The 23,720-nt window shown below is 37.6% G+C and overlaps 2 protein-coding genes across 3 annotated transcripts in view; both read right to left on the bottom strand.

The window, feature by feature from the left end:
* The window catches only part of kcnj21 (potassium inwardly rectifying channel subfamily J member 21), a 32,460-nt gene extending 30,346 nt beyond the window's left edge, over positions 1–2,114 (bottom strand). The window contains exon 1 of the mRNA XM_057340409.1: positions 413–2,114. The gene's annotated coding sequence lies outside the window, so the exon portion shown is untranslated. The remainder of the gene's footprint in view (positions 1–412) is intronic.
* A 6,524-nt stretch (positions 2,115–8,638) lies between these two features.
* Positions 8,639–17,213, bottom strand: ppox (protoporphyrinogen oxidase). 2 transcript variants are annotated; one of them, XM_057341091.1, is made up of 13 exons: positions 17,130–17,213; positions 16,093–16,219; positions 15,604–15,738; positions 14,571–14,686; positions 14,288–14,420; positions 14,025–14,169; positions 13,525–13,721; positions 13,339–13,402; positions 13,089–13,207; positions 12,725–12,838; positions 11,817–11,966; positions 9,911–9,953; positions 8,639–9,827 (listed from the first exon to the last, which is right to left on the bottom strand). In XM_057341091.1, the coding sequence occupies exons 2-13, from the start codon at positions 16,177–16,179 to the stop codon at positions 9,670–9,672; spliced, it is 1,461 nt and encodes a 486-aa protein (XP_057197074.1). In that variant the 5' UTR covers positions 16,180–16,219; positions 17,130–17,213; the 3' UTR covers positions 8,639–9,669. The 2 variants fall into 2 exon arrangements, with proteins under 2 accessions (XP_057197074.1, XP_057197075.1); XM_057341092.1 differs by having other exon boundaries at positions 16,093–16,193; positions 17,130–17,207.
* Positions 17,214–23,720: the final 6,507 nt, after the last annotated feature.

Here is a 23,720-nt window from a genome sequence, read left to right as displayed (position 1 = left end):
CTGTTCTATGTTATTTATATATGCAAACATTATACAGAAAAATATTGAATGTTTTATTTGTCTGAGGCATTTATGCACATTTATAATGGTCTGTAATGAGCAGGATCGATTTACAGTAGGTTATGAATATCAAAAAAAATAACTGGATCTAGCAGATGATTCAATGATATACATAGACCTGCTGTGTTGCTCAGACATACACACATACAAACATGTGGCGAGTTTGTGTCTCAGCATCTAATTTCAGGGAAAACAAACAGACGATCTTGTCGCATGGCTAGACACACGTTAACAGTGTGTCGCACAAACAGGCATTTAATCACTGATCTCTCGTGCTTGAAGCACGTCAGATACTGAAATGCAGGAGATCAGTTGCTGCTGTGTTATCTGATGTCAAGGCTGCTGGACTAACCTGCATCTAATCGGATTCCCTGGATCCGGTTCACTCCATCTCACTGATAGAAACTTTGTGCAGATTTTACTTCAGATTCACTTTACCACCGTAAAACTACATGAAACTGCAGGAGAAAAGGCCAGTTGTATCAATTACTGGTGTCATTGGTCTGTGTAAGACAAGTAAATATTTTTTGGTCCTTTTAACAACACAAGACAGACTTTAAATTTTAAAAGCGTATATCTGATAAATGTTAACATTGATAACCTTGAGGAGTACTAAAGAAAAGATTTTACTTTAATCATAGCCTAGTGCTTAAAGGTCTGGAATGATGAGTTCAAATAGTTCAAGGGGCGTTACATAAAGTATCACCTTTGTACCAATAATTAAAGGGATAGCGTACCCAAAAATGAAAATTCTTTCATGATTAACTCACCCTTATGTCTTTCCAAGCCTGTAACACTTTGCAGAACACTACAGAAGTTATTTTGAAGAATGTTGGTAACCTAAAAGCAATCGATCCCCACTGACTTCCATTGTATAGACACAAAACCTCTTTGTTCCAAAAGAAAAGGGCATATACAGGTTTTGAGCAACGAGTGTGTGAATAAATGTTAGCAGAAATTTTATTTCTGTGTGAACTATCGCTTTAAGGGAAAACTTAAAGGGACAGTTCAACCAAAAATAACAATTCTGTCATCATTTCCTCGCCCTCGATTTGTTCCAAATCTGTATAAATGTCTTTGTCCTATATGAACAAGATATTTGACTACTATAGTAGGAAAAATTACGATGATACTAGTCAAAAGTGCCCCAGAACTGTTTGCTTTCCTACATTCTTCAAAATATCTTCTTTTGTGTTCAACAGAACAAAGACAATTTTTCCTACTATCAATGGTGGCCAAGAACTGATTGGTTACAAGCATTATTCCCAATATCTTTCTCTGTGTTCATCAGAACAAATAAATGTACACAGATTTGTATCAACTTGAGGGTGAGTAAATGAAGACAGAATTTTCATTTTTGTATGAACTGCTCCTTTAAGGCTCCTGCAGAAGTTAGTTCATGGAATAAATGTACTGCAAATTGTTATGGATTATTACAGATTCACCTGCATAAATCAAGAAATGGACTGAGCAGTAAAATCCTTTACAAATCTGTGCTAAGTGGGCACAAATTGGCACTTTTCCCTTCAATTTGAGCTCTTTTCTCTCTTTTATGCAATCACCCTCAGCTCACACATCTAATTTATATGGATAAATAACCTAATTGTAACTGCACTTCTCATGGGATCCCATAAATTCAGTCTTTGAAAGAACATTTCTACAGTTTTGGGAGAGGTTTGCCTTCAGATTCAGATCTGTGGCTTTCCCAGCAATCGTCACTTTAAATTGCTTTCCAATATCAACCCAGTACAGGGTAAACGTGGAAGGGCAATCCTCTCCGTTTTAAAAAGCATTTATAAGGAATTGAAGAGGAGGTTAATTGTAAGTTTACTGGATGAAAATGCTGGATTTATAATGATTCAGGATTTTCATAATGGTTTTATATGCCAGCTATTTAAATTCCTTCTACTAAAAGTTTAAGACCTGGTGCTTATGCGGGAACCATATGTTCTAATCTGGTTTATTACACGGCTCGTTGGAATGCTTGATTCTGATTGGCCAGTCGCGACATTTGCAGGTTCCTTATTTATTTCCCAGATAACAACCTCTCAAAACTAATAACACACGGTAACCCGCATGCAGCAAATCATTTTAACAGTTTTTTTTGACAAATGAAATCTTTTAATAACATATATGACATTATATTTACGAATGATTAAACCAAATTGCCTTTTCGTGACCAGTGTTGGGTAAGTTACTCTGAAAAAGTAATTAATTACTAGTTACTCATTACATATTCAATAGTGTAATTAGATTACTGTACAAGTTACTCTCTCCAAAAAGTATTTAGTTACTTATTACTAATTACTTTCTATATCCTACATCAACCTTGATTAGTTAAGTGATTGAAGGATAGACATGAAACGTCTTATTTATTCATTCAAATAAATAATATTAAACTACATAAAGTACTCTTATTAACTGACTAAAGTATTACAGATGTGAGAATTATACATTAAAGCAAGGATTTTAAAGTTAGACTTTGAATTTTGATGTCAATTCCACTATTGCACACACATATTACACAAAGTATTTAGTTTAATTACATCGGAAGTAACTGTAATTAAATTACAGAAAAATAATAGTTATCCCATACTTTACTTTTTCAAGGGAAAAGTAATTAAATTACAGTAACTAATTACTTAGTAACTAGTTACACCCAACACTGTTCGTGACATCTGAACGTCGTTTCTTACCTTGAAACCGAAACTAAACAGCTTCCCTCGCGGAAGGTCTCCATTCAGTAAAAATGAGCTAATAAAATATTTCAAATTCACATTTAATGTCCAGTTTTTTTTCATGTGGCAAGTAGCCGTGTAATAAGCGGGATAATGTGCAAGCAGCCAGCTGTTATCACGCTATAAGCCCCTTCAGTGTGGTACAAAATCCTGATCACACTGTCGGGACTTCTGCGATAACAACCGGCTGCCTGCCTACTTACATACACTCTAATCCCATTCTTCGCTACCCCTCATACTTTCATTTCTCTGTAGCCTACTATTTCTATAATAAAAAGCCTAAAAAACCCTTTGGCTTTGGAGGACAAATCTACAACAGGTTCTGACTGACACTACATCTAATTGGACCGAGCAAGGCTGTTTCGATCCCTATTCACACAAGCAGGGGAATGAGCTCCACTATTCCAATTAATATCAACGTCTAACAGTCACATTCAGACAGAACCATGAGGAAAAGAGGGAACTAGAGTATTTATTACAGCTCATAGTAATTATTTCTAGATACTGAAAAACACGGGGACGAATGGACGAAGACAGCCGCGCTAACGATCATCCATTCACTTTTGGTGAAGTAAAACGATGAGCTCGATTAATATTTAAGTTCGCGGGCGCACATTTGCGTAGGCAAGATTTATCCACTGTCATGAACAGATCAGAAGCTCGAGTCCCCGCTCGGAGAAACAGTATTACTTTCTGATTAATTAAACTCCTGTGGAATATGACCGGCTTGTCTGTGCTGCTTACCGAAGTGTGCGGTTTAACGTCCTCCAAAGCTTTGCAGGTAATTGCATTCGGAGGCAATACGTCTTTGTTAATATGACGAGGAACATGGTAAGGGACCACTGGAAGAAACGGGTCCATTATTACACAAAGCCAAACAGGACGGAGGTGTGTGGGAGGCACCCGGGGGCTTTTTCTCCTCAACGCGTCGACTGATTGAATGTTTAAAAGCAGCGGCCCGATACCACGTGAAAACTAAAGCTCCTCACGAGACCCTCAGCGGCGCCGTATGCATTTCAAACAGGCTGCTTTAATTACTGAACGATTTGGAGGGCTTTTAGCTTTTGACAGTGGTAAATGAAGCTCTTTTCCGTTCACTAATAAAGGCGGTTGCAGTCTCCCACTACCCACCTCCCTTATATTTTTCATCATCTCCAGTAATGAGGCATTGGGGGGAGGTTTTCCTCATGTTTCTGTCTACTGCAATCTAACGGACCAGAGGTCACGTGCACCATTCTGGTGCAAGAAAGACTATGGCGTGACAACAAATAGAGGGTATTTCGTATTTGTATACAAACGGAGCACAACAGAACACAGGCACGTTTATAATATAACTAAAAGTTGACGTCATTTTATTATTTATCATCAACAATTCGCCAGCCATCTTAGATTTTCTTAATATTGACCTCAAAACAACACAATATCTACAAAGGACGCATTTGATATCCCAGAAGAAAAAATATCACAGATGAGATTTTAGAGCAAGCTTGGGCATGTCTCTTGCGTCTCAGATATTTCTCCTGAGAAAAAGACTAAGACATTTCACACGTCTTTTATTAAAGTTTTTACTTTAACTCAAACTGAGCTCAGATTTGCCAAGTCAAAAGTTATTGAAGGTTTCAATATGAACTCAGACATTGTCAACAAATTTAGAGAAATCCAGATTATTCTCAAAATGAGAGAAATCCAGATTATTCTATCAATACAATGCACATTTACATTACAGCTCCATCTACTCTTCATGTATTTTAACAATCGTCTCGTGTGTTTCTTTGTTTTCTCCAAAGTAATTTTAGGAGCGACTATGTAACTTAAAGCATGAGCGAACTATAGCTAACAGAGCAACCACTCCCTTACAGAAAAGACACACGAAATTCACATGTGCGAAAAACACATGTGATCACATGTGAAACGTGTGTTTTTGGAACATTTTGGTGTGAATTCCATGTGAATTCCCACGTGAAACCCATGGGATAACATGTAAAAACCCATGGGATAACATATGCGACATGTCTCCACATGTGATCACATGTTCTTCACGTCACCACATGTTGCACATGTCATCCCATGGGTTTTTACATGTTATCCCATGGGTTTCACGTGGGAATTCACATGGAATTCACACCAAAATGTTCCAAAAACACACATTTCACATGTGATCACACGTGTTTTTTTGCACATGTTAAACACATGTTGTATACATGTGATCACATGTGAAAAACATGTAAAAAAAAAAACATGTGAAATTCATGTGTCTTTTCTGTAAGTGCCGAGCGACAAATATGTCCAAACGATGACATTGGCACAAAGTTGCATTGATTATTGATTATCAGAAACAACCAAATAAAAACAAGAAAACAACAGAAAGCATTTCAGACTTGTATTAACTTGTTTAAACAGTTATTGGGTGGGCACCAGTGCCAATTTGGCACACCTCAGGTCACTCATAGTTACGCACCTATTTTTAAGACAGCGACTTGGAATCCTGAAATGCTTCTGTACGTCAAAGATCCATCCAGCAATGAATGTTCAACACAAAAATCAGTCCTCAAGAAAGAACTTGTCAGTGGATTATAAACAAGAGGCCAACAGCACAAAGTGTGACGTGTATTTTTTTGGTAATGAAAGATGACTTCCCATCTCTAAATCACAAAGGGAAGAAAAACATTTTATCATCGTCGTACATGTCCCTCGCCGCATTAATGTATTATAAAGGTAAATCATTTCTGTCTGTCAGACACTTGCGGTGAGAGTCACTACTGCCGCTGCGACAATAAATTGCACTGTTGATGTGGGATAAAGCGTAAATGAATAGCTCATAAAATTCAAAAATGAAATGAAACAAAAGCAATACAGACACTTAAAATGATTTAGAAAAATGTTTTATATTGCGTTAGATATTTTAATATAAATATTGTTAATATATAAATTATTATTTGTGTTATGGGTTTAAAAGAAAAGTCTAGCATTGTTTAAGCTACAGACCTGAATAAAAGCTAAATTCATGATGTGGTTTATTGAGGGAAGCTGTGCTATTACATGCCTGAGCATTCAGACTTATAATATTTCCCCGAGGGATTATAAAAGCAAACAAATCCCATATAATGAAAGAGGGACCTGAGCCATATCTGAAATACCAGAACCAGAATATCAACTTGAGAATTGTTTTTTTCTTAGGAAAGTCAGGAGCCACTTAACCAGCACATCACACTACAATCCGCTCAAAACACCTTAGCAACCACAGGCCTACACCCTGGCAACCACAGCATGCAGGGTTTTTGAACAGGCAAACACTATTCACCTTTTCTTTAAAAAAAATCTAAAAATCTTGTTTTCTATTTATATACAATCCAACATTTGAATTAGATCTTTTGGGGATGACAAAAGAAAGGGACACTCAGGTGTGAATAAAGAAATGTGCATTATTAATTAATTGAATTCAGTGATACGTTTACAGAATATTAAAAATGGTGGGGGGGTAGAAAACCCAATGAATGTCTATGGTGAAAAGACAAAGAGGAACCAAGGACAGCGCAAAAAAAAAAACAGAATATTAAAGTATAAAAAACAACTCCGAGATGAAAATCTCTGTGTTGCCATGATTGATTGAAAAACAAGCAAACAAAGGAATAGATAAGTATGTCTTGCTAATTACAGCCATTAGCCTCATACTTTGACTATGTTGCATTATAAATCAAAAGATGTTAAACGGGTTATTTGAATGATGGGATTTTAAGCAATATAATAATAAGAAATAAATGAATGAATAGCTGAGGAGAATATATGTACATTTTCAGATCAAGCCTATAAATAGTTAAATAGTAGGGGTGTAACATCATATTGCAATACGAAACAATTTACTGTGTGTACTGTATTGGCAATGTTTTTACTGTTTAATATTGGATCTGCATTAACATATAACGTTTTATTTTTTCATACTTTTTACCGCTTTAACTTATTAGGGTTTAGCTTTCTTAAGGTTAATGTTGAGATGTAGTTTTACATTCAGTTTACTATGTAACCATTTACATACAGATGGTTCAATTCAATCTAGATTGTCATCTTTATAACAAGTTATATGTACAACAAAAAATCTTGCTGAACATTGTTCATGTTTTGGATTTTGTTGTCAAAATATCATGATATACTATTGCGTGTGTTGTATTAAATCATGATTTCTATTGAGTTCTATTAACTATCAGGTTTGCATTTTGGCATCATATACTGTAGCTTTACCTGCCAGCAGAGAACACAAAAATGAGGATACATATAATTCAGATCATTGGTTTTGGAGTACTTCAAAATCGCCAGTGTGAGAGTGTGGATTATATATACACCGTGAGTGTTAATGTGACCTTTTTTAACACTGGCGATTTTACTGTGTATAAGCCTAAAATAAACCCATGGATCATCTAACTGGCTGACTGTTTCACTGGATTTGTCATTATTATGCAACGCGCTGCTCATTGTTGAACTTAAAAGAGCATGTCAAAAAACAAACAAGACTCAATTATAATTTCTGTATAAGAATCAGAAACTGAAGCTTATCTTTGAGATGCGAAGGTATTTAGTAGCCCACATTGAGCGTGAAATATATGCAAATTGAAAGAGAATCTGAAATCCCACCCACCAGCTTTGAGAATGGTATTTAAACGACACATTGGCTAATGATTATAAAACATGAGCTCCTAATGAAACAACATCGTCAACAAAGGGAATGTGTTGTGGCATCATGGAATGACATTGGTCAACGTGAAATGCTTGCAAAAAATAAACGGCCAAACAGGAATAGTACTGTCCTAGGTGGTACAGAAATAAAAAAAAGACAGAAAATCTCTGCTCAGAGTGAAACTGATGCCAGGCATTTTAACAAAGCTGATTCTGTCAGGAGTTCAGCGGAGGACGGCTGCCAACTGCTCCCGACGGGATTTGAAAGAGATTCCTTCACACGTCTTCACGACTGTCGAGTAACGCCAAAGCGTCTCTTCTTGATGCTGTTCCTTAAACTCTTTTATAACCATATGTTTCACTTCCTTGTTTTAGAATCAGCCATATGCTAGTTTTATTTTTATATGACGCACTGATAGGAAAGGTGGGCTTGTCATATTCAAGTGGAAAGTCACAGATCTCATAGATCCTCACCTAACTTTTCGATATATTTGTGAAGTTTGTTCATCTTAAACTAGATTTAACAAGAATGGTGAAAGTTGTTTCCTTGTGTAAACATGCTTAGGCTTTTCTATTTTTAGTGCATTACTATGCAGTTGCTAGGTGGTTGCTTACTGGTCCAAATCAATACATCCCAGTTGCACCTCTCCATGGGTGCAACCCAAGTCCATCTTTAAACACAAGTCTATAGCCTATAAAATACAAATAAAGGTTTAGCTGAAATCATAAATGGTTGTCAGGTCTTGACATCCAAAATAAGGATTAGCGACAATGTCAAAATCCCCAGCAGTGTGAATCCAGACAGGAAATGGCTTAAAATGCACAATTTACAAAACAAACAAGAACTCTTGCAAAAACATGTCAATGTTGCTGGCAGGCACAGCATTCTCCGAGCACGTCTGATGATGTGCCTTTTGTCAAACAACTTTCCAACCGAGCTGTCAACAGACCCAGAGGAGCGAGCAACATGTCAAGGTGAACTCACCATATGGCTGATGGTAATGGGTTCGAGTGGGCTCGTGTAATTGGCACATTAATTATTTCATTTGTGTTGTGTACGTTATTGACGCAAGCTGTTGTTTACCTGCTGGCCTTTTCACATATACAGTATATTGGCGCGGTTTGTTTTATTTACTGTTTATCAAGATACAGATACTACATTACGTGTGACGTGACATAGCAAACACATCTCATTTATTGCTGATCACATGCAAAGATCTACAGATAATATGAACAAAATTATAACCAAGATCAACTGTCATTCCTAATAAATGAATTCAGGTAATTTAATGGAACTGTTTAGGGCTTTCATACATTGGGTTTCCTTATCACACACACACTTGACTTCACATTATATAACTTTGTACTGCAGACACAAAGCCATTTAAAATGTTATTTGGCCCATCCACCGATCGCCCGCAGTGCTCAGTTTAAAAGCAAAAAGGCACACCTGTGTATATTATGCATTGAATCACATCACTGCGATACATTATGAGAAATGCTTTTCCAAGCATCTGCATGTTAAACGGATGGCACTCAAGCGGCCATTAAAAGACTGCTTCTCTGAGTGATAGTGTACTTTACACATTTGTTTGTCCTTTCAAAGTCAACGACAATACAGATGGCCACAGTCATTTCCAATCTGCTGCGCGTATGAAATGTGAACATTACAACGTTATGGACATTTCGGGAAAAAAATACACTCTTTTCTAATGCCATATCATCTCAGCCTGGTCAAAATGCCATCTATTTTTAGGCAAACGAAGAAAACGGGTGAAATTATATTATATTTTGAAAATACGAGTCTGCTTCTGGCCATTTCTGATAGCTGAATGGTAACAAAAAGGTGCGTAAACTTTCCTAATGATAAGTGAGATTTATATAGATGTTCTAGTTAAGACCCCGGTACACAATATTCCAGGGCAATATTAGATTCTTCATCCGAGATTAATTTTTAAAATAAAAAAAATTATTTAATTAATCTGCCATAGGGACAGCCGAGCTCTACAATCATTTAGCTGCATTGCATTCATTTTTTTGGTGGCTCATTTTTGCACAAAGGGTCTAAACATTCACAGCAGTCCAGAAATATATTAGAAAACCAAACATTTTACTATAGACACTTAAATTTCCATTTAGGATTCAAGTAAAGCTGTTACTTCCCAGGAATCACCATCAAATGTACGACACCAAACCATCTCGCTCAATCAGAATTAAGCGACTGCAGGTCAGGTTTTCCGACGAGACCCTCGGCAGCTGTTCGCCCACTGAATATAACATCATTGACAGAGACACCGTCATAGGAAGCTCCTGCCAGTGTAAGGGGAAGATTGTTCTTGCTGATGTATTGCCTCATCTTTTCTGAAAATAAGAAACGTCTGTCTGTAATTAATATGTCTCTAGAATAGAACATCAGTTCGGGTGATTAATGAACTTTGACTTACCAAGTCGTTTCCAGTGTCCCAAATGATACTGGGGAATGCAGTTCTGAAAAGCAAATGACATAAATAAGCATGATTTATTCACAGCTGAGCTCAGACAAAAACACACAAAGAAAAACATCAAAATTCAAAGAGGGATTCATTTGTCTGAAAGATGATATGAGATTTTAGATACATCAGAGGAGTGAATAGCTCTCCTCTTTGTGAGAGTATATCAGGGTAATTAAACCGTTCAGAGACATTGTAGTCAATTAGACAATGTAGCATGAAAGAATATGAGCACGAGCGTGTGGGCGCACTAAGGTGGAAATTTTCATCTTGCCCTTTGACTATATAATTAAACAAAATTCAGTCATAAATGAAGCGGAGCGGCTCTTCTCGACCCCTCTGAGACAGTCTGTCTTGTCTGGTCATGGGTGACCCTTTTTAAGACTTCCTGCACCAGCATCTTCCATTCTGTTCTGCTCACTGAACTCTACTACTGTAGAAACAACATGGTGAATTCCATGTAAGGGGTCCCATGGTGCATGTAGATAAGATGTACACTCACCTAAAGGATTATTAGGAACACCATACTAATACGGTGTTTGACCCCCTTTCGCCTTCAGAACTGCCTTAATTCTACGTGGCATTGATTCAACAAGGTGCTGAAAGCATTCTTTAGAAATGTTGGCCCATATGGAGATTTGTGGGATGCACATCCAGGGCACGAAGGTCCCGTTCCACCACATCCCAAAGATGTTCTATCGGGTTGAGATCTGGTGACTGTGGGGGCCATTCTAGTACAGTGAACTCATTGTCATGTTCAAGAAACCAATTTGAAATGATTCGAGCTTTGTGACATGGTGCATTATCCTGCTGGAAGTAGCCATTAGAGGATGGGTACATGGTGGTCATAAAGGGATGGACATGGTCAGAAACAATGCTCAGGTAGGCCGTGGCATTTAAACGATGCCCAATTGGCACTAAGGGGCCTAAAGTGTGCCAAGAAAACATCCCCCACACCATTACACCACCACCACCAGCCTGCACAGTGGTAACAAGGCATGATGGATCCATGTTCTCATTCTGTTTACGCCAAATTCTGACTCTACCATTTGAATGTCTCAACAGAAATCGAGACTCATCAGACCAGGCAACATTTTTCCAGTCTTCAACTGTCCAATTTTGGTGAGCTCGTGCAAATTGTAGCCTCTTTTTCCTATTTGTAGTGGAGATGAGTGGTACCCGGTGGGGTCTTCTGCTGTTGTAGCCCATCTGCCTCAAGGTTGTGCGTGTTGTGGCTTCACAAATGCTTTGCTGCATACCTCGGTTGTAACGAGTGGTTATTTCAGTCAAAGTTGCTCTTCTATCAGCTTGAATCAGTCGGCCCATTCTCCTCTGACCTCTAGCATCAACAAGGCATTTTCGCCCACAGGACTGCCGCATACTGGATGTTTTTCCCTTTTCACACCATTCTTTGTAAACCCTAGAAATGGTTGTGCGTGAAAATCCCAGTAACTGAGCAGATTGTGAAATACTCAGACCGGCCCGTCTGGCACCAACAACCATGCCACGCTCAAAATTGCTTAAATCACCTTTCTTTCCCATTCTGACATTCAGTTTGGAGTTCAGGAGATTGTCTTGACCAGGACCACACCCCTAAATGCATTGAAGCAACTGCCATGTGATTGGTTGATTAGATAATTGCATTAATGAGAAATTGAACAGGTGTTCCTAATAATCCTTTAGGTGAGTGTATTTGTGTGCGTTTTGTTGCTTCGCCCTTTTGGATCACATAAGTTAAACAACATAACAGCATTTTAATGTAAAACAAATCGTGTTCAAATGAAAAAAAATGCCATGAGGATGGGGGAGTTTTCATGTGTAAACTCTCTCTTTAATAATTAATCAGCAAACATTGTAGTACCTTCAGTATAGAAACCAGGCTCCACACAGGTGGGGACGTGACGCCCAGATGAGAGGTTACCGCCCTGGTGGCCCGATCCAAGACTGTCTGTTGGGTCACTTCATGTCGATTACCAAATGCCTGCTCGAACCAGGCACCACCCATCATCACCTACACACACACACACACACACACACACACACGCACGCACACACACGCGCACGCACACACACACACACACACACACACACACACACACACACTTTCAATAATCACACACATACGGCTAGAGCACAGAGCGGCAGCAATTACACTGGAAAATGACACTATTCAGAAAACCGCCTGGTGATGATAACAGTTGGAATCATTATTATAATATCCATTCAAATGACTGATCTCACAGCGCAGGTTTGGGGGGTTACATTATGTTATTCAGGTTCCTAACACTACACACAGCATATTTCAACTCTGCTAATGGCACTCGGATTTCATGCTTGTTCAGAAGTTTCCAGCCCCTCGAATACACAGATGATATCCAGCAGTGGGAAAACATGTTCACAGCAAAGGACTCGTAACTCGTAAATTAATAACGATTTAAGTGGATAAGAAATGAATAATTCAGCAACATTTTGTTGTTGTTTCGAGGCCAGGAGAGCACTAGATGCTATTTTTATTACTGTGGCTAATATGTTCCTGATATAAGAACCGGTAGGATTTGATCGAATCAGAAATGTGTCTCTTCATATATAAACAAAATTTGTAGTTTTAAAAGACAAATTATAAGCTTTTGACTCCTTGAGTGTGTCTCTTATTTATATATATTTTCCCATTGCTTGAGCCAAAAACATCAGAAACCCTTTTTTGCTTGTATGAAGATAATCATAAAAAACATACTGTGACACAAATTTTGTGTATGTAAAAGGTCTCACTGTCAGTCTGGTGGTCGGTCCTCCATTTCGATTGTGCTGCGGAAAGGAAACCGAGTCATATACGACCCCTAACAGACCGGGATCTTCTGAGGAAGGCACCAAGTGTCCAAAGCCCTTAAACACATCACAGATACATTGCTAAACAGATCAACACATGCATGTTCCTGGTAATATAAACAAAACCTCTGGATCATGAGAATGTGTGAACTTCAACATTCCAACCAGACTGACAGAATCCACAGTTTAATCAATATCGCCCACTTGCTCATCTGAACAGTGGGGTACAGTCAGTGGACTATATTGTATATAGTGTCTTCTATATAGATTCTTTATTGTTGTTTGAGATCACAGAATAAGGTCTTACTGTAACAGGAAGAACGAAACCTTCATACTCCAAATTCACCACGGCAACAGTGGCAGAGGCAATGGCTCGCAGCTGTTCTGTCAGGGGTTGAGCAGTAGGGGGCAGCACTGATGCCAAGGCTGTAAAGATACATACAGAAAGTGCTGTAAAATAATTTACTTTTACTAAATGAGTTTACTAAACGTGAAATAAAACAAGTAATAAAGAACGGAAATAAAAAGACATACATTGTGACAAAAAAAAGATTTACCTGATGCAGGTAGGGTGGAAATCACATGATCAGCTTTTAATGTGGCTCCATCTTCCAGTTTGATCTTTCAAAAATGTAGAAAAACATAAGACATCAAGATTACTGTCTGCAACAAAACAGCAAAGCATGTCATGATTTTTTTTGCCTAATTTGAATAAGAAGCTTCTTGCTATGGCCACATCTCACCTCCCAGACCCCCCCTTGCAGGGTCAGGCTCTTTACACAAGTGTTGTGATGAACCTCCACACGCTCTCGTCTCCTCAGCGAGTTCTCCAAGGCTTCTGGAAGTGTCTGCATGCCTCTCTTCAGAGACCACAGGCTCCATGACTCTTCTGATGCTCTCTTGGCCAACTCAGAAGGGACTACATTAGGACCACCACCACCTTATGTAATACGATTATGTACAAACATTCGATGACATTTCAAGGCAATTGCATGCAAATGTCAAAAACATCAACTATTTCATATTCTATGAAGAGCCATCTCTTCTTCATTAGTTGGTTATTATTGTTTCTAATTTGTGCATTTGAATTCACAGATAATCCTACAAAATTTGAATACATGATGACAGAAGTTTTATTCTTGGATGAAGTATCCCTTTAAATAACAGTTCTCTGACTTAATGTGAACAACATTCAGAAACAGTACTGTATACTACAACAGAAACGTCTCTTCTGAGGTCTCACCTGAACCCATCAGCATGCCCAGAACAATGGAGCCCCGTGCCCGCTCTGCTTTATAAAGAGGCGGAAAGCAAGATCTCACACTTAACTGCCTGCAGTCACCAGCAAACACTCCTCTACACAAACTGTCTATAGCTATATCTGCTAACTGCACAGAGACAGAGAGAGAAGAAAAACAGGCATTTGCGAGTGATAGGGAAGTGCACCATACAGCAGGGATTTGTTGTGTAGGTCATCAAATCTCATCCTGTTAGGCTAGTTCTCACCTCAGAACTCAGACGCCTGGACACAAAAGCATGAACAGATTCGTCCTCATCCTTTCCTTTACTGACCAGCATCTCCTTCAGAACGCTATGAATGATGGGACGGGAGAAGGGAGAGATGGTGCGCAGAACCCCGCTAAAAAAAATATTAAAATACATTTCAGGGGGGACCACAGTAAAATGTTTTAAGCTCTTTAAATTCAATACCTGTTCATGCTGATCTGTGGTGTCAAAAAAGTACTAGTATTGCTTTATGGATGATAAACCGTAGTGAATTTCTTCTCACCCGGGTCCTGAAGGCATCTTGTGCAGTTGTCCTTTCACATACAGGAACCGGTTCTTGGAAGCCACGTGGTCTTTTGTAACTAACAGGATTTCAGTCTCAAGACCCAACTCAGACACCTGCACAAACCATGAACCCAGTTCACCCACAAATAAAAATTCCGTCATCATTTACTCACCCTCAAGTTGTTCCAAATCTGTATACATTTCTTTGTTCTGATGAATACAGGGAAAGACATTTGGAAGAATGCTTGTAACCAAAACGTTTTTGGCAACCATTGACAACCATAGTAGGAAAAATTACAATAGTAGTCAAAAATGCCCCAGAACTGTTGGCTTTCCTACATTCTTCAAAATATCTTCTTTTGTGTTCAACAGAACAAAGAAATTTACAAGCAATTTTTCCAACTATGGTAGTCAATGGTGGCCAAGAACTGTTCATCAGAACAAAGAAATTTATACAGATTTGGAACAACTTGAGGGTGAGTAAATTAAGGTGGAATTTCCATTTTTGGGTGAACTATCCCTTTAACCAGTCAATTCAAGATATAATAATTCAAGTTTAAGGAGTTTGATAGTAGCTGAGTATTTCTGTTACAGTAATGTCTGGTACACCTTTACAAGACCTTACAATGCAAATGTTAACAGACCTTTACAATAGAAATGAATCTCTTTGGATCCATGCATCTTGATAAAGATTTTACATTTATGGCTATTTTGATATTATTAGTGCACTGAGGCCCTCTTGTGGCCATCCAATGGAAAAGCACCCTCTCAGACAAGAAAGACATAATCCACATTTACATTTATGCATTTCGCTTGATCCAAAGTGACTTATAGTCCATTAAAAGGTATACAATTAACCAGTATGTGTGTACCCTGGGGATCAAACCCTTGGCCTTTGAACTGCTAATACTAACTGAGCTACAGGAACTCTTATCTCATTACATTTGGTGTGTAGTACTTATGCATTAGTCTTTTTTAAAGTAAGCTGACTTATTAACTCTCATACAAAGCATAAAAACAAACATGTATACCATATTCAAAGCGTTCCAGCCGACAGCTCCTGCAGGTCTCACCCCTCGGGGTCCGTGTTCAAACACCGCTCCATCATCTCTCCGTGTGGAGTTCAACCAACCTCCACACCTCCCACTTCCCTCCAGGAGCACCACCTACATCATGACAGGAGATATGTGGTGGTTTAAGGTGTACAGTCAGTGGAAAAAACAAGTTTATAAATAATGTGACTTGAAATGCAAGGTAGTAATACTGTATATAAAAACAGATATTTTCAATCCAAGAGCTACAACACAAAAAGCTAGAGAAAGATAGGAATTAAAATTAGACATCTCATACATAATCCTATTCGATCTATATTATACGTGTTAAAAAACTGAACATAAAAAGAACTGCTGTTTGTAAGCCTCTTTACATACGGTCACAATTTATTTGAATATCGGCTAACTATTTAAATATAAAATAAAATCGATGGGAACCTTTGCCTAGAAAAGTTAATGCTGTTTAACCTTGGAGACATTAGGACTCTTGCTGAGATGGTGGCAGGCAGACAGACCCCCGATCCCCCCACCGACCACTGCTACAATCTTCTGCATTCAACTCCAAACACCTCCACACATCCAACAAGAACACAGTCTAAAATAACAGCAGGCAAACATTTAGATACAGCACTGTTATACTTTGAGTCAATAATAAAACATGAATTAGGACTGTTACGGAAAAAATGGACAGGCCAAGTTACAACATTTTCTAATTCCAAAGAATAAGTCAAATTGAACCACAATAAACTGTAAAGAAATGCAGGAAGTTTGAGTTCATCTGACTTGACAGCAAAAGAAAAATTAGAGTTGGAAGTTAATGGTTACGGGCTGTGTGACCCCTGATGGGAGTATCAGGGTGGTGGTCCTAGATAAGGTGGCTGTGCTGTCATTTATCAGAGTCAAACAAAAGCGAAAAGTTTCGAGCTTATGAATTAAATGTGTGCTGAATTATTTACATGTTGAATGTGTGCACCAATACAAATGCCTTTAAAACCATTATAACTTCTTTCGGGGTTTTTTTCAGCAGGGCTATCATCCTACCATCACAAACCAGTAGTAGACATCATTATAGTTTCCATATTAAAACCAATACAATTCCCATGATATGCTAACCCATAAATAGATATGTTAATGTTCTATTGTGTTTTGAGTAGGGCTCTGTTGTTTTATCAGCGGGGATGTCAAACCAGACTATAAAAACATCTTACGAAATAGTGAGAAATAAATTAATAATTCACAATATAATTTAAATTTTAATACAATACAACACTACAGTAATAATAAAAAGCTAAGTATTATTCATAGCTAATTAAAAAAATGAGTCACAAAAACGTTTAAAAAAAACGATACTGTTTTGTAGACTTAACGTTACATCAAACCTGACTTGTCTTGAGCAACATACCATGAAAACAGCAGGACGAATGCACGCTGTCAACGTTCAATCATAAAAGTAGAAGACCACAAACCTTACCAATGCAAATGACAGTCATAAAAACATACGATACCTGCATAAACTTTTGGATTTCAGATCAAGCGGCTTCTGTTACCTAAACGACATGAGTGTAGTGTTGTGTGAACCCAACTCCAACAACGATTAACATGCGTGAAATCTTCATAATAAAAGCCTCTTCCTCGCTGTAGTTTTCAACAGATATTTGATTGAAATCGTTTTAATTTTTGTAATTTACTTACTGAAAGCTTCTTGGAATTAACATTATCAATCTAATTTTAATGCTGCATGCACAGAAACGTAACATAAAATTAAAATGAAATAGAAATAAAATAATTATGCAATGTTTATAAGAAATAAATAGAAATACAATTCTTAGCAATAGTTCATTTTAAATATTTTCTATATATGGTTTACATTTGAACATATTCGTCACAATCTATAGTAATAACACACAACTTTGCGTTACATAAATAATGTTTAGATGTTTGAAGAAAGTAAAAAAAGTCCATTCGCATTTTCGTAACGTTTTTACTGTTTAGCAATAAACAATTGTTTGCATAAACAAACATCTATGAATTCTGCAGATTATGATAGGCTACTATGCTTTTGAGGTACCCGAAGGATTTAAAATGGTTTACTCTCTCACTGCGATGTAATATTTAGCCTCTAGATGGCAGAACAGACCATGCCGTTTTCGTTTCTAACCGTGACAAGTTATTTTGTGCCTTTGGCTGCAGTTGTCCCAAGATTTTCTCCACATCTTCATCATGTGTATCATGTGTTTACCCAAAACTGACCTCTGCCATGCTTGTTCTTCTTTGAACAAGCTTTGTGAACGAGCTTTGCTCTTTGAACGAGTTTTGTCTTGTGAATCGTACTAGGCTGTGGGTGATTTCACTCTTTAACCAAGTTATACCGTTGACACAATATAGCCCATTAACAATCAAGTATTGATACTATAAATACTTAAATTGCAGATATTAGGAATCATATTTTCAACCTATGATTTATAAAATACCATGATGTAAATCAGTGGTTCTCAACTCTGGCCCGCGAGATCCATTTTCCTGCCGAGTTTAGCTCCAACTCTGATAAAACACCTGAGCAAGCTAATCAGCGACTTTAGTAATTTTAGTAATAGATGCGTTCAACTTAATGCGGCGCTGCGCCAGTCTATCTGCGTATGACATTAAAATACCTCGAGAGCGATTCAAGTGCAGATTGCTCTGTGTGCATTTGAATCGCTCTCGCGGTACTTTAATGCGATATGCCAAACCATCTGCACAGCCCCACATTAAATTGATCGCGTCTCTTCCTGAGGTCGCTGATTAGCTTCTTCGGGTGTTTTATCAGAGATGGGGCTAAACTCGGCAGGAAAATGGATCTCACGGGCCAGAGTTGAGAACCACTTATGTAAATGAAAGTGAAAATGCTGACACTGAGTGTGTGTGTGTGTTTTGTCATAGCAGGCGACTGTGTCTTTGTGTCACCAAGAAGCCAATGGACCGTGCTAATTTAATCCAATGTGACACAAAGGGGCCTCAGAGCTCCAGAGACAGTCCTGTTGCTTTCTTGCAGGAGTCCCTTTGACCACACAAAACTCTTTGCACATACCCTGGCTCTGTCAACCTGTGTTCATGGCAGAGGGTCGGACAGTCCAGGTCTAATAAATTGTAGGGGTCCTTTCTGAGTCTCAAACACTTACAATCCACCAGTTTAGCCAGTGGCTTGATAAATGAAACCCTTACGCAGTGGACCTGTTTCGTATGTTGATTTAAATGTATGTACCTCTTTTGTTTCAAAACAAAATGTAAATTCGATCGTATCTAGCATTAGTTACCTCAAATCTCATACAGAAGGACTCTGAAATAACTTTTTTATTTCTTATATGGCATAGAAACAGTAGATAACCACATATAGGGTGGAAAAAAGCATGCACGTGGAATATCAATACAAAAAAATCTTTATTGGCAGGCCTACATCTTAAAAACACCGACGCATATTGGCTCAAAGAAGCCTTTATTATAATACCCTTTTGTTTTATGTTGACTTTTGCTATAAATAAATGTGCACATATGCAAAAACAAGATATTCGTTTTAAAGATAGATTTTTTGTTTGTAGGTGTTCCTTAACAATCTGGCAAGTGATATCCCAAGAGAATCAAGAGATATTCTGAGCCATATAAGTGACTCTGCCAATTTGGGGGAAATCTATCTGACTCCTCTTTTCTACTCTTTTTTTTTTAAGGATAGGAAAAAACGTAGCTTTGTATATTCTGGTAGGCAATACGAGACCAGTTTCACTGTGCTTATGCTTTTTGTTGTCCTTATGTTGTTCCAATTGCTTTCAGTTTACCTCTTTTGTAAGTCGCTTTGGATAAAAGCGTCTGCTAAATGTAAATGTAAAATGCACTGATGGTTTTCACATGATGGTTTTATCAAGTTTCCTTAATGTGCATTATGGGGATATGCAGTGTTGTCCTGTCTTTTTTATACAAGTGAAAAGAAGTAGAGAAACAATCATTATGACACATTTATGTCATTTATTAATATACATTACTTAGACTTCATGAATACCATATTACACTGCTTAAGTCTACTTTACCACGTTTCCCACAATACTTCTTGTTTTAGTACCATTTTATGAAGCCAGTGTTCAGGTCTCCACTTTGCAGTATCGATCATTCACCATGAGAATAATGAGACCATTGGAGTTGGTGTGACACCTGATGGTCAGAGGACCGGCTCAGAAGGCACTCCTAAGGTGTATGATACACGCTTGCGTGGTCGAGTCCTCTCGTGAGTGATTGCAGGCAGTGAGCGTGTGCTGAGGGTATTGTAGGACGGATAGCAGGTGACGGGAGACTCACAGGCACAGTATTCACAGTCCTGCCATCTTACCCTGTGCTTCGCCCTGCTGTACTTTGGCGATTTGGCCACTTTATAGAGAAACACTTCATGGTGGATTAACGGATTGTGGTGGGGTAAGACTTTGGCGTGTTTTGGAAAGTGGAGCTCGATGTCAATTGTCATTTGTCCCTGCGAAAAGAACAAGCAAAGGAAAAAAGCACATTTCCATTGGCACACAATAACACAAAATGTGTTCAAAAGGATGAAGCGGTGTTTTTAGACACAAGTGGTGTGCTTTAATGAAAAGTTCGTATAATAATGATAATAATAATGCTATTATTTAATAAAATACAAATTAGATTTTATTTTTATTATTATTAATAATTATTATAATACAATTGTTTAATAAAATATAATAATAATAATATTTTCTTTAGTTCATGGGTGAATCTAATAAAACCTCTAATATGTTTGGTTTGTAGAAAATGAAGCTTATTTTAAATATAATTTAATTAATTTACTCCATTGTAAACTTGAAAAAAAATTAAAACATTTATCTCTTGTGCTTAAATAAATAACACAATTTAAACACATTAATACATAATATCTGTTGTTCCTGAAAAACTGTTGGATACTTTAGACCTCATATGCTCTTCAACATCAAATGGACATGACAAACTCAGCGTGACAAATCGCTCTCGAGGAAAAAGGCGGTGCGGGAGTATTTTTAGCATTCGGACCATAATCTATTGGGCAAATTTCCATTATAAAGGCTTCTCAGACCACATCCAAAGGGCTCATTAATAATCTTAAGCATTAACATTCCTTATTAGTTCAGCGTGTTCTGACAAACCCCACACAACCCAAATCTCCTAACACAGCTGAATGTGTGTGTGCCTATTTCAAATGACCAATGGCTGAACTCTATCTGAGATAAGTATGTCATCGTTCCACCGTTTCTGTAGCCAATGAGAAAGCAGGGATCCAGCATCCCTGCACCATGTTGGTGGAGGTGGATGTTGCCACACCTCTTTAATTTCTTTTCCTCCAACATCCCTTGATTGCTGAGGACCAAACTGAATAATTGTATACATATTTATTGGTTAATACAAAAAATTTGAGATGTAAATTCGATTCAACCAAAAAACTTTGAAATGAAAGCAGATTGTGTTGTGCATGATTTAACTACACTGAACATTGCAGACAATTCGACTTCATTTAGTGTATTTTGTGCTTTTTTAGGAAAACATAGAATATCCTTTGTAAACTAATTAACATGAGAGACAGAAAGTGAGGGAGAAACTCGCCTCTCTTTAATCTAGCAATGACCCAGAGTATCAGAATGTCTCTATGACCATCATACCCCCAGAATTTAATTTGCATGACAGCCAACACTCCACAAAAAGGAAGGGGGAGAGAGTGAAAAATGAGAGAGAGAATGAAGTAAAAAGAAAGAATGAGAGTGCTTGAGAGAGGGAGGGGTGACAGTATTAAGATGGTTTTGGACAAAAACTTGTTGAGACAAGAGCGCCCGGGGACCTTTGTACTGCGTCTTTTCCTCTGTGCCAGAAATATTCACAGTGTCTGTTAGACCGAGGGCACATTAGGGCCCAGTTGCATAAATTTAGCCGCTAAATTAAGACAGCGTCTTAAAAGCTATTCTCACAGATTAGGAATTAGTTAGGACTAATCAGTATTACTTTTCATATTTCTATTAGCCCAATCTACCTTTTTATGTAACTGATTTAAAGAAGTTATGACCAGTCTTGAAGAAAAAAAATTGATGACTAACATCTAAGACTAGAATAAGCAGTTTATAAACTGGCCCTAGGTCACTGCTTATTGATTTATTTAGTGTTCTCTGTGTGTGTAACATTCAGAGTGTGGGGTTGCATACTTTGTTTTGTATGCTTCGATACTCATGCACATGCAGTTGTCATGGCACCAGGCAGGAATTAGATTAGGAAAAAAGATGCAATATGTATAGCTGTCACACGCTCAGACTTGGCTAGAGCTCGGCAAAGTGCTCTTGAGCTTTGAGGAAAAGTGGGCTCTGACTACTATATAAACAGCAGAGAATCAGGATTATACTGCATATGTTCCCAGGATGGATTTCATAGGCATCTGTGGTGCATTGAGAAGCCACTCATGGTTTCTGTGGTCCTTATTAATCACTGCAATACAGATTTACACAAAGAGACATACCAGCCAGAGGCCCTTGATATAGTGAAAACACAGGATAAAAAAAATCAAAACATGACTATTGCGAGACAAAATTGTATCAGCTCTAAACTTGTTGTGGGACAGGAGAGAGGAAACAGAATCCCTCTGTGAATGAAACAAACCCCACTAGGAAATAAAACAATAATAAAGAACCCAAAGTCTTTTAAATCATGACAAAAGCATTGGTGTTGGTGGTCAGTGGATCGGTTTGGCGACTGCAAAGAAATTCAAACAATTAAATGAATCAATGTACAGTAGATGTTTAACCTGGATTTCTATATGAAAGGTTATAGATCCAAACTAGGTTTATTTGTCATCCGCCACTTTTTTTAAACCTCAGGTATTAAACTATAGACTTATGTATTTTACACCACAAAGTAGTTAATTAATGTATATTTTAAATGAGCAAAATGCAAACCAAGATAATGTAAGAAATCAGCAAATTAATTGTACCTGCAATGCAACACTATTTTCTTACAGTCGCAGAAAAAATTAAGAGACCACTACAGAGTTGTGTCTGTAGAATTTCAACAAAATCAAACCTCAGGAGTGACAAAGTCATCCAACAGCAATGTGAAAGACTGACAGCATGACAAGACACATGAAAACTGTAATAAAATCAGGGTTATCACATAAAAGAATAAATGTGAACTTTTTCAATACATGCAAATATTACTGTTGTATTGCTTGTTGTATAAGTGAATCTGAACTTGTTTTCTTCGCAGTATTTGAGGTCTGAAAAAATACAGAGCATCTTTTCTGTAATTTTGACATCTTTCTCCAGTTTTCACTTTCTGCAAATAAATGCAAATAGAAACAATATTTTTATTTGAAATTTGGGAGAAAAATTGATAGTAGTTCACAGAATGAAAAAAATATCATTTTACCTAAACAAATATCTATAAATAGTAAATTCAGAAAAACTAAAAATAGTTTTGAAATGGTCTCTTAATTTTTTCCACGGCTATATAATTCTTGTCTTCATTTTCAGTTAAATGTCTAATCGTCCTCAAAACAAGATATTTTTTACAGTGTGTTTAAGGTATTTTAATACACTTTCAAACTAAAAATATTTAAAAACATCCTATGAAACTATTCCAGTTATACTTACACATTTTTGCACATTTTACAGTGTATTATGTGAGAGAGAGAGAGAGAGAGAGAGAGAGAGAGAGAGAGAGAGAGAGAGAGAGAGAGAGAGAGAGAGAGAGAGATAGAGAGAGAGAGAGAGAGAGAGAGAGAGAGAGAGAGAGAGAGAGAGAGAGAGAGAGAGACCATCAGAAATCTATGCAGGAATGACTAGTTTTAGCAATTAGCTAATTACCATTAGCAATTCATTCTTGTCAGTTATTTAAAAAGAGCCAAAAGAAATAACTAAGATATGGGTGACTTGGTCATCCACCTGGAATGCATGAGTAATAGACTTTCCAACAGATGTTGTCAGAGTGAAGGTGTAAAGTAATGCAGAGTTCAGGGCAGTAACCAGGCGTTTAAAAGCCATGCACGATATCAAGCAAAGCACGACATGAGCAGGGAGAAACACAAGCTAGGACCACACGGGGACAAAAAG

Source organism: Triplophysa rosa, linkage group LG8 (assembly GCF_024868665.1).
Source record: "Triplophysa rosa linkage group LG8, Trosa_1v2, whole genome shotgun sequence".
NCBI lineage: Eukaryota > Metazoa > Chordata > Actinopteri > Cypriniformes > Nemacheilidae > Triplophysa > Triplophysa rosa.
Note: the sequence above shows the minus strand (reverse complement) of the source record. Positions and strands in the feature narration are given on the sequence as shown.